Raw genomic sequence first — 12643 nt, 5'->3', positions numbered from 1 at the left:
CTCTCTATCGCTGCTCTCTCTATCACTGAACTCTCTATCACTGCTCTCTATCACTGCTCTCTCTATCACTGAACTCTCTATCACTGAAGTCTCGATCACTGCTCTCTCTATCACTGGAGTCTCAATCACTGGTCTCTCGATCACTGCTCTCTCTATCACTGAACTCTCTATCACTGGAGTCTCAATCACTGCTCTCTCTATCACTGAACTCTCTATCACTGAACTCTCTATCACCCCTCTCTCTAGCACTGAACTCTCTATCACTGATCTGTCTATCACTGAACTCTCTATCACTGCTCTCTCTATCACTGAACTCTCTAGCACTGAACTCTCTATCACTGCTCTCTGTATCACTGAACTCTCTATCACTGAACTCTCTATCATCCCTCTCTCTAGCACTGAACTCTCCAGCACTGAACTCTCTATCACCCCTCTCTCTATTACTGAAGTCTCTATCACAGCTCTCTCTAGCATTGAACTCTCTATCAGTGAACTCTCTATCACTGAACTCTCTATCACTACTCTCTCGATCACTGCTCTCTCTATCACTGAACTCTCTATCACTGAAGTCTCTAGCATTACTCTCTCTATCACTGAACTCTCTATCACTGAAGTTTCTATCATTGCTCTCTCTATCACTGAACTCTCTATCACTGAACTCTCTATCACTGAAATCTTTATCAGTGAACTCTATCACTGAACTCTCTATCATTGAAGTATCTATCACTGCTCTCTCTATCGCTGAACTCTCTATCATTGAAGTCTTCATCAGTGAACTCTCTATCACTGAACTCTCTATCACTGGAGTCTCTATCACTGCTCTCTATCACTTACCTCTATCACTGAAGTCTCTATCATTGCTCTCTCTATCACTGAAGTCTCTATCACTGAACTCTCTATCACTGAAGTCTTTATCAGTGAACTCTCTATCACTGAACTCTCTATCACTGAAGTATCTATCACTGCTCTCTATCACTTACCTCTATCACTGAAGTCTCTATCACTGCTTTCTCTGTCACTGAAGTCTCTATCACTGCTCTCTCTATCACTGCTCTCTCTATCACTGAACTCTCTATCATTGAACTCTCTATCACTGAACTATCTATCACTGAAGTCTCTATCATTGCTCTCTCTATCACTGAAGTCTTTATCAGTGAACTCTCTATCACTGAACTCTCTATCACTGCTCTCTCGATCACTGCTCTCTCTATCACTGCTCTCTCGATCACTGCTCTCTCTATCACTGAACTCTCTATCACTGAACTCTCTATCACTGCTCTCTCGATCACTGCTCTCTCTATCACTGAACTCTCTATCGCTGCTCTCTCTATCACTGAACTCTCTATCACTGAAGTCTCGATCACTGCTCTCTCTATCACTGAAATCTCGATCACTGAACTCTCTATCACTGAACTCTCTATCGCTGCTCTCTCTATCACTGAACTCTCTATCACTGCTCTCTATCACTGCTCTCTCTATCACTGAACTCTCTATCACTGAAGTCTCGATCACTGCTCTCTCTATCACTGGAGTCTCAATCACTGCTCTCTCGATCACTGCTCTCTCTATCACTGAACTCTCTATCACTGGAGTCTCTATCACTGAACTCTCTATCACTGAACTCTCTATCACTGCTCTCTCTATCACTGCTCTCTCTATCACTGCTCTCTCTATCACTGAACTCTCGATCACTGAAGTCTCCATCACTACTCTCTCTATCACTGAAGTCTCTATCACTGAAGTCTCTATCACTGCTCTCTGAATCACTGCTCTCTCTATCACTGAAGTCTCTATCACTGAACTCTCTATCACCCCTCTCTCTATCACTGAAGTCTCTATCACAGCTCTCTCTCGCATTGAACTCTCTATCAGTGAACTCTCTATCACTGCTCTCTCCATCATTGAACTCTCTATCACTGCTCTCTTGATCACTGCTCTCTCTATCACTGAACTCTCTATCACTGAAGTCTCTAGCATTACTCTCTCTATCACTGAACTCTCTATCACTCAAGTCTCTATCATTGCTCTCTCTATCATTGAACTCTCTATCACTGAACTCTCTATCACTGAAATTTTTATCAGTGAACTCCATCACTGAACTCTCTATCATTGAAGTATCTATCACTGCTCTCTCTATCGCTGAACTCTCTATCATTGAAGTCTTTATCAGTGAACTCTCTATCACTGAACTCTCTATCACGGGAGTCTCTATCACTGCTCTCTATCACTTACCTCTATCACTGAAGTCTCTATCATTGCTCTCTCTATCACTGAAGTCTCTATCACTGAACTCTCTATCACTGAAGTCTTTATCAGTGAACTCTCTATCACTGAACTCTCTATCACTGGAGTCTCTATCACTGCTCTCTATCACTTACCTCTATCACTGAAGTCTCTATCACTGCTTTCTCTGTCACTGAAGTCTCTATCACTGCTCTCTCTATCACTGCTCTCTCGATCACTGCTCTCTCTATCACTGAACTCTCTATCGCTGCTCTCTCTATCACTGAACTCTCTATCACTGAAGTCTCGATCACTGCTCTCTCTATCACTGAAATCTCGATCACTGAACTCTCTATCACTGCTCTCTCTATCACTGCTCTCTCTATCACTGAACTCTCTATCATTGAACTCTCTATCACTGAACTATCTATCACTGAAGTCTCTATCATTGCTCTCTGTATCACTGAAGTCTTTATCAGTGAACTCTCTGTCACTGAACTCTCTATCACTGCTCTCTCGATCACTGCTCTCTCTATCACTGCTCTCTCGATCACTGCTCTCTCTATCACTGAACTCTCTGTCACTGAACTCTCTATCACTGCTCTCTCGATCACTGCTCTCTCTATCACTGAACTCTCTATCACTGCTCTCTCTATGACTGAACTCTCTATCACTGAAGTCTCGATCACTGCTCTCTCTATCACTGAAATCTCGATCACTGAACTCTCTATCACTGAACTCTCTATCGCTGCTCTCTCTATCACTGAACTCTCTATCACTGCTCTCTATCACTGCTCTCTCTATCACTGAACTCTCTATCACTGAAGTCTCAATCACTGCTCTCTCTATCACTGGAGTCTCAATCACTGCTCTCTCGATCACTGCTCTCTCTATCACTGAACTCTCTATCACTGGAGTCTCAATCACTGCTCTCTCGATCACTGCTCTCTCTATCACTGAACTCTCTATCACTGGAGTCTCGATCACTGCTCTCTCTATCACTGGAGTCTCAATCACTGCTCTCTCGATCACTGCTCTCTCTCGCACTGAACTCTCTATCACTGGAGTCTCGATCACTGCTCTCTCGATCACTGCTCTCTCTATCACTGAACTCTCTATCACTGGAGTCTCTATCACTGCTCTCTATCACTTACCTCTATCACTGAAGTCTCTATCATTGCTCTCTCTATCACTGAAGTCTCTATCACTGAACTCTCTATCACTGAAGTCTTTATCAGTGAACTCTCTATCACTGAACTCTCTATCACTGAAGTATCTATCACTGAACTCTCTATCACTGAAGTATCTATCACTGCTCTCTATCACTTACCTCTATCACTGAAGTCTCTATCACTGCTTTCTCTGTCACTGAAGTCTCTATCACTGCTCTCTCTATCACTGCTCTCTCTATCACTGAACTCTCTATCATTGAACTCTCTATCACTGAACTATCTATCACTGAAGTCTCTATCATTGCTCTCTCTATCACTGAAGTCTTTATCAGTGAACTCTCTATCACTGAACTCTCTATCACTGCTCTCTCGATCACTGCTCTCTCTATCACTGCTCTCTCGATCACTGCTCTCTCTATCACTGAACTCTCTATCACTGAACTCTCTATCACTGCTCTCTCGATCACTGCTCTCTCTATCACTGAACTCTCTATCGCTGCTCTCTCTATCACTGAACTCTCTATCACTGAAGTCTCGATCACTGCTCTCTCTATCACTGAAATCTCGATCACTGAACTCTCTATCACTGAACTCTCTATCGCTGCTCTCTCTATCACTGAACTCTCTATCACTGCTCTCTATCACTGCTCTCTCTATCACTGAACTCTCTATCACTGAAGTCTCGATCACTGCTCTCTCTATCACTGGAGTCTCAATCACTGCTCTCTCGATCACTGCTCTCTCTATCACTGAACTCTCTATCACTGGAGTCTCTATCACTGAACTCTCTATCACTGAACTCTCTATCACTGCTCTCTCTATCACTGCTCTCTCTATCACTGCTCTCTCTATCACTGAACTCTCGATCACTGAAGTCTCCATCACTACTCTCTCTATCACTGAAGTCTCTATCACTGAAGTCTCTATCACTGCTCTCTGAATCACTGCTCTCTCTATCACTGAAGTCTCTATCACTGAACTCTCTATCACCCCTCTCTCTATCACTGAAGTCTCTATCACAGCTCTCTCTCGCATTGAACTCTCTATCAGTGAACTCTCTATCACTGCTCTCTCCATCATTGAACTCTCTATCACTGCTCTCTTGATCACTGCTCTCTCTATCACTGAACTCTCTATCACTGAAGTCTCTAGCATTACTCTCTCTATCACTGAACTCTCTATCACTCAAGTCTCTATCATTGCTCTCTCTATCACTGAACTCTCTATCACTGAACTCTCTATCACTGAAATTTTTATCAGTGAACTCCATCACTGAACTCTCTATCATTGAAGTATCTATCACTGCTCTCTCTATCGCTGAACTCTCTATCATTGAAGTCTTTATCAGTGAACTCTCTATCACTGAACTCTCTATCACGGGAGTCTCTATCACTGCTCTCTATCACTTACCTCTATCACTGAAGTCTCTATCATTGCTCTCTCTATCACTGAAGTCTCTATCACTGAACTCTCTATCACTGAAGTCTTTATCAGTGAACTCTCTATCACTGAACTCTCTATCACTGGAGTCTCTATCACTGCTCTCTATCACTTACCTCTATCACTGAAGTCTCTATCACTGCTTTCTCTGTCACTGAAGTCTCTATCACTGCTCTCTCTATCACTGCTCTCTCTATCACTGAACTCTCTATCATTGAACTCTCTATCACTGAACTATCTATCACTGAAGTCTCTATCATTGCTCTCTGTATCACTGAAGTCTTTATCAGTGAACTCTCTGTCACTGAACTCTCTATCACTGCTCTCTCGATCACTGCTCTCTCTATCACTGCTCTCTCGATCACTGCTCTCTCTATCACTGAACTCTCTGTCACTGAACTCTCTATCACTGCTCTCTCGATCACTGCTCTCTCTATCACTGAACTCTCTATCACTGCTCTCTCTATGACTGAACTCTCTATCACTGAAGTCTCGATCACTGCTCTCTCTATCACTGAAATCTCGATCACTGAACTCTCTATCACTGAACTCTCTATCGCTGCTCTCTCTATCACTGAACTCTCTATCACTGCTCTCTATCACTGCTCTCTCTATCACTGAACTCTCTATCACTGAAGTCTCAATCACTGCTCTCTCTATCACTGGAGTCTCAATCACTGCTCTCTCGATCACTGCTCTCTCTATCACTGAACTCTCTATCACTGGAGTCTCAATCACTGCTCTCTCGATCACTGCTCTCTCTATCACTGAACTCTCTATCACTGGAGTCTCGATCACTGCTCTCTCTATCACTGGAGTCTCAATCACTGCTCTCTCGATCACTGCTCTCTCTCGCACTGAACTCTCTATCACTGGAGTCTCGATCACTGCTCTCTCGATCACTGCTCTCTCTATCACTGAACTCTCTATCACTGGAGTCTCGATCTCTGCTCTCTCTATCACTCTCTATCACTGAACTCTCTATCACTGGAGTCTTGATCACTGCTCTCTCTATCACTCTCTATCACTGAACTCTCTATCACTGGAGTCTCAATCACTGAAGTCAAGATCACTGCTCTCGGGTTCACTCCCAGAGATCTGAGTCACTGCTTTATATAGACATGCAACTTGCTCCACCTAGAGGTTAATTATGACATGACATTCAAAGGACAACCATTCCCAACTGCTGAAACAGGGCGGGATTCTGCAGCCCCCCGCTGGGTCGTAGAATCGCCGGGGGGGGGCGGCGTGAATCCCACCCTGCAGCTCTGACCTGGCTGCCGAATTCTTCGCCGCCGGTTTTCGTGCGGGGGCGGGGTTTACGCCTCGCTGGTCGGGGCCGTTGGCAGCGGCCCCCCCCCCCGGCAGTCCTCCGGGCCTCGATGGGCCGAGCGGCCGCCCGTTTTCGGCCAGTCGCGCCGGCGTGAAATGGACATGGTCCCACTGGGCTGGGAGGCCGTCTACTGTTGTCCGGGGGGTGGGGGTTGATCCGGCCCTAGGGGGCCCCCCACGGTGGCCTGGCCCGAGACCGGGGCCCACCGATCTGCGGGCGGGCCTGTGCCGTGGGGGCACTCATTCCTTCCGCGCCGGCCTCTGTCGGACTCCGCCATGGCCGGCACGGAGAAGAACCGCCCTGCGCAGGCGCCAGAACACACCGGCGGTTCTGCGCATGCGTGGGACCCCGGCGGCCCTCCAGCGCCAGTTGGCACAGCGCCAACCCCTCCGGCGCCGGCCCAGCCCCCGGAAGTGCGTAGGATCCCGCAACTTGCGGCTAGCCCGACGCCGGAGTGGTTCGCGACGTCGGGCCATCGCTCCAGCTGCGGGAGAATCCTGCCCCTTGTGTCCATTATCCGGACCAGCAAATACAGATTTTGCTGCTCTTGTCACTGAGTGAGCTGGCGAATCCGACAACGTCATTGCTTCAGGATAATCATCTATAATGATCAAATAATCATTCCTTCTGAAACAGAATAGATCCATCCCAACCGATGACCATGGGTTTGTGACGATCTCACTTGCTACAAAGGTTCCTTTGCACTGGGATGGTTGGTGTGTTTGACAGACAGTAAACTCTTGCACATCGGTGTCAACATGTCCATTGATGCCCGGCCAGTACACTGACTGTCTGGCACGTCTGCAACACTTCTCTATCCCTCGATGTCCTTCATGTATCTTTTCCATGATACTGTGTCTCAGACAGGAGGGAATACAATCCTGTCCCCTTTAACAGGAATCCATTTATCAGTCAAATCATCCTTGATGCTTTGAAAAATTCGACAACTGCCGTTGGGCCATCCTTCACTTGGGTTTTTTTATTTCCTTTTGCAGAATTTGGTCTTTTTCAGTTTGATATCTGAACAGCTTTAGCTTTGCATCAGACAGTGGCAGCATGTGGACCAATGCAGCAAGCGCTTCACATTCAGAACAACCTCAGAGTCTTTTCCAGCATTATTGCTTGTGGCTCTCGATAACGCATCTGCAACAACTAATTCTTCGCCTCCAGCTTCACGCTGGTATTGGGTGGCAGTCTCATTTCTTTTGACCAAATTGAATTTAACACAGGCATCTGCACCAATGAGCGACGACTTGTTCTTATCCATAATTTCGAAGTCTACTGTCATGGAGGTGTCAGCGTGCTGCGCCGTGTGGCCGCACGAACCTCTGGTCAGTACGGCATCGCCATTGCAATGGCACCAGTTTGATTTTCTTCTTCTGGGAGTTTTGTGCACTTGTCCCAAACCGGCTTCAGTGATTAAATTTGCCTGTGCACCCATGTCTAGCTTGAATGGAACATTTATATTTCATGTCCAATCTGTGATGAAGTTGGAAATTTGAAACATTTCTTTTTCATTTGGATCCGGTGTATCAACTCTGTTTGCCACTTCTACAATGAAGTCATCCTGTATGAACATAGAACATAGAACATTACGGCGCAGTACAGGCCCTTCCGCCCTCGATGTTGCGCCGACCTGTGAAACCACTCTAAAGCCCATCTACACTATTCCCTTATCGTCCATATGTCTATCCAATGACCATTTGAATGTCCTTAGTGTTGGCGAGTCCACTACAGTTGCAGGCCGGGCATTCCACACCCTTAATACTCTCTGAGTAAAGAACCTACCTCTGACATCTGTCCTATATCTATCTCCCCTCAATTTAAAGCTATGTCCCCTCGTGCTAGACATCACCATACAAGGAAAAAGGCTCTCACTGTCCACCCTATCCAATCCTCTGATCATCTTGTATGCCTCAATTAAGTCACCTCTTAACCTTCTTCTCTCTAACGAAAACAGCCTCAAGTCCCTCAGCCTTCCCTCATAAGACCTTCCCTCCATACCAGGCAACATTCTGGTAAATCTCCTCTGCACCCTTTCCAATGCTTCCACATCCTTCCTATAATGCGGCGACCAGAATTGCACGCAATACTCTAAATGCGGCCGCACCAGAGTGTTGTACAGCTGCAACATGACCTCATGTCTCCGAAACTCAATCCCTCTACCAATAAAAGCTAACACACCGTACGCCTTCTTAACAACCCTCTCAACCTGAGTGGCAACTTTCAGGGATCTATGTACATGGACACCAATATCTCTCTGCTCATCCACACTGCCAAGAATCTTACCATTAGCCCAGTACTCTGTCTTCCTGTTATTCCTGCCAAAATGAATCACCTCACACTTCTCTGTATTAAACTCCATTTGCCACCTCTCAGCCCAGCGCTGCAGCTTATCTATGTCCCTCTGTAACTTGTAACATCCTTCCACACTGTCCACAACTCCACCGACTTTAGTGTCATCTGCAAATTTACTCACCCATCCTTCTACGCCCTCCTCCAGGTCATTTATAAAAATGACAAACAGCAGTGGCCCCAAAACAGATCCTTGTGGTATGGGAAAGTTTGAGGAATCATCATGTAAATTTAAAATGTTTTCATTATGGTCCTCTACTTTGTGTGCTCAGGGCCTTCTTATTTGTGTAGAATGATCTTTTAGCGTTGTTTTCCGGTATCGCTGAAGCGAAACGGCATTGGGAGGCAAAAAGGATTGAGTTTGCTGCATATTAAACATCCTTTTCCGAATGCCAGGCATTGTTTCTTCAAGCGGGCGTGGCCACAGCGTCGACACGGCATCAGCCTTGTGATGTCATGTGCAAACCCCTCATGCACATAACAGTCAGCGCTCCGGATTGCGCTTCCTTCTCAAACGCACCTGCACTATTTGATCCCACAACTTTGAATCGGGAATGAGGATACATTACAGACCGGCGCTCTTCGCCTTAAATCCTTAATAACTGAACGTACTGATTCTTCATTAAAAGCCACAGCCTTTTCCTAAATATGTATCGCTCGTATCTCTCATTGACTTGCACTTTGCAGTGCGCACTAAACTTCTCCCCCACCCGTTCAAACCTTTTTTTTGTCCTCTCTGTCTGTAAATTCAAATGAATGGAACAATTCTAATGCCTGCAGTGCAGCCAAATTGAGCAGGAGCACGATTTTTCTGTGATCAGGAGTAGATTCTAACGCGGAGGCAGACAGAAAAACTTCAAATTGCTGTTTGAAATTTTTCCAGTTTAGACTTCGTTTATCGGTCGTCCTGAGGTGTTCTGGCTTTTTCAGACCTTCCACCTTGCGACCTGGAACTTGGTGCTGTCTTTGCGATCTCTGTAGCGACTTGATTGTTCTTCTATTCTTTCTAGACTCGATGCTAACTTTCTACTCAATGATTACTTTTTAGGAAGATACACCTGGTACCATGTGGTGTTCTTTGTGATTCTTGTTACCAGGCTGAATGGTGTGGTGCTCACAAAGACCGTTGAAGCTAAGTTCAGAAACAAAGCTAACATTTATTTACACTATTTAAATTAAGCTTGACCAGTTACTCCTAAAGTAACCAAAATGTAATCTACAATCTGTTATCAACTAAATGTGCAGATATCCGGTCCCTCAGGATCTTTTCCAAAAGCTCCCCCACTGATGTCAGGCTCACTGACCTATAATCTTCTGGAATGTGCTTCAATGTAACCAGCGTTAACCTGGAGGGCAGAATGGCCTCCTGGGTTGTATTCCTTCAGTGAAGGAGACAGCTCAAGAGAATTGTGTCAAGGTGCCAAAGTTTGGAGAAATCAAGGACAGAGGCGTTGCTCCTTTGGAAGAATGGCTGTTGTGGGCAGGGTGGCAGAACATCATCCCAGCTCAATAACAAGTGTTTCTTTCTGCCCTGTGCAGAGCGACCATCCAGAACACATCAGCGTCTCGGTGGAGATTGGGGGAGAGGAGCGAGTGCTGGACCTGAGCAGGAACGAGTAAGTCAGCCAGCTGATCACCAAACTATCGTCCGCGTGTTTCGATTCAGTCTGCTGTGTGCACGGCCAGTCAGTCAGCCCTCCAGGAGGATCCCCAAAGATTGGTGACCTGATAAGACTCCCTCAACTTGTGACCCTCCGACTGGGATAATCCCGAATTATTCCAAACCAGGCCGGGTGAGGGAGGGGGATTTGGCTCCGTCTTTATTCAGCTCCCTCTGCTGGCAGCAACACGCGGTGCGATTGCCCGGGCGGGATTCTCCAACAGTGGGGCTATGTCCCCACTACAGCATCAAAACGCGGGTGTTTCACTCTGGACTTTCCCGATCGCTAGTCTGGCTGACCGTGAGCCCCCCCCCCCCCCCCCCCCCCGCCCGGTGAAGGATCCCACTGCCCCCCACCAGGGCGGCCACGAACTGACTCCGCAGCCACCTCCGGCCATTCCCGACAGGCAAACCGTGGTTAGAACCGCGGCAACAGCAACTCGGGCAGTTTTCATCGGAGACTTGCCGCGGGGGCCTCTGTCAATGGCCTCCTACCCGCGTAGACCGCGCACGTGCGATTCACGGCAATTCCCCGGTCCCCGGAGAATCGCGGGAGCAGAGTCATGCTGCTTTTCACCGTCAACGCCCATTCTCCGTTCCTGCGCTGATCGCGATTTTGGCACAGAGGCTCGAAGAATCCTGCCCTGGAGATACACACCACCGAACTGGCACCGTACCGTCACCATCAGCGACTGTGGAGGGGCAGCACTCGTCCCACACACACCGCACTCCCCCCACACACTGCACTCCCCACACACTGCACTCCCCACACACACACTGCACTCCCCACACACACTGCACTCCCCCCACACACTGCACTCCCCACACACTGCACTCCCCACACACACTGCACTCCCCGCACACACTGCACTCCCCGCACACACTGCACTCCCCACACACACTGCACTCCCCACACACACACTGCACTCCCCACACACTCTGCACTCCCCGCACATACTGCACTCCCCACACACACTGCACTCCCCACACACACTGCACTCCCCGCACACACTGCACTCACCGCACACACTGCACTCCCCACACACACTGCACTCCCCGCACACACTGCACTCCCCACACACACACTGCACTCCCCACACACTCTGCACTCCCCGCACATACTGCACTCCCCACACACACTGCACTCCCCACACACACTGCACTCCCCGCACACACTGCACTCACCGCACACACTGCACTCCCCACACACACTGCACTCCCCACACACACACTGCACTCCCCACACACTGCACTCCCCACACACACCGCACTCCCCCCACACACTGCACTCCCCACACACTGCACTCCCCACACACACACTGCACTCCCCACACACACACTGCACTCCCCACACACACTGCACTCCCCCCACACACTGCACTCCCCACACACTGCACTCCCCACACACACACTGCACTCCCCACACACTGCACTCACCGCACACACTGCACTCCCCGCACACTGCACTCCCCGCACACACAGCACTCCCCACACACACTGCACTCGCCACACACACTGCACTCCCCACACACACTGCACTCCCCGCACATACTGCACTCCCCACACACACTGCACTCCCCCCACACACTGCACTCCCCGCACACACTGCACTCCCCGCACACACTGCACTCCCCGCACACACTGCACTCCCCACACACTGCACTCCCCACACACACTGCACTCGCCACACACACAGCACTCGCCACACACACTGCACTCCCCGCACACACTGCACTCCCCACACACACTGCACTCCCCGCACATACTGCACTCCCCACACACTGCACTCCCCGCACACACTGCACTCCCCTCACACACTGCACTCGTCCCACACACACTGCACTCGCCACACACACTGCACTCCCCACACACTGCACTCCCCCCACACACTGCACTCCCCCCACACACTGCACTCCCCACACACTGCACTCCCCCCACACACTGCACTCCCCCCACACACTGCACTCCCCCCACACACTGCACTCCCCACACACACTGCACTCCCCACACACACTGCACTCCCCCCACACACTGCACTCCCCGCACACACTGCACTCCCCACACACACTGCACTCCCCACACACACTGCACTCCCCGCACACACTGCACTCCCCACATACACTGCACTCCCCACACACACTGCACTCCCCACACACACTGCACTCCCCACACACTGCACTCCCCACACACTGCACTCCCCGCACACACTGCACTCCCCTCACACACTGCACTCGTCTCACACACTGCACTCCCCACACACACTGCACTCCCCACACACACTGCACTCCCCGCACACACTACACTCCCCACACACACTGCACTCCCCGCACACACTGCACTCCCCACACACACACTGCACTCCCCACACACTGCACTCCCCACACACACTGCACTCCCCACACACACTGCACTCCCCGCACACACTGCACTCCCCACACACACTGCACTCCCCCCACACAC

At 49.0% G+C, this 12643-nt stretch overlaps 1 protein-coding gene across 5 annotated transcripts in view; it reads left to right on the top strand.

Annotated features, from left to right (window-relative positions):
• The window catches only part of LOC140409368 (disintegrin and metalloproteinase domain-containing protein 12-like), a 653965-nt gene that overhangs the window by 96973 nt on the left and 544349 nt on the right, over positions 1-12643 (top strand). For all 5 annotated transcript variants that reach the window (XM_072497812.1, XM_072497813.1, XM_072497810.1 and 2 more), the window contains exon 3: positions 10063-10139. In XM_072497812.1, coding sequence (XP_072353913.1) covers positions 10063-10139 — 77 coding nt within the window. The remainder of the gene's footprint in view (positions 1-10062; positions 10140-12643) is intronic.

Source organism: Scyliorhinus torazame, chromosome 3 (genome assembly GCF_047496885.1).
Source record: "Scyliorhinus torazame isolate Kashiwa2021f chromosome 3, sScyTor2.1, whole genome shotgun sequence".
NCBI classification, from domain to species: Eukaryota; Metazoa; Chordata; class Chondrichthyes; order Carcharhiniformes; family Scyliorhinidae; genus Scyliorhinus; species Scyliorhinus torazame.
Note: the sequence above shows the minus strand (reverse complement) of the source record. Positions and strands in the feature narration are given on the sequence as shown.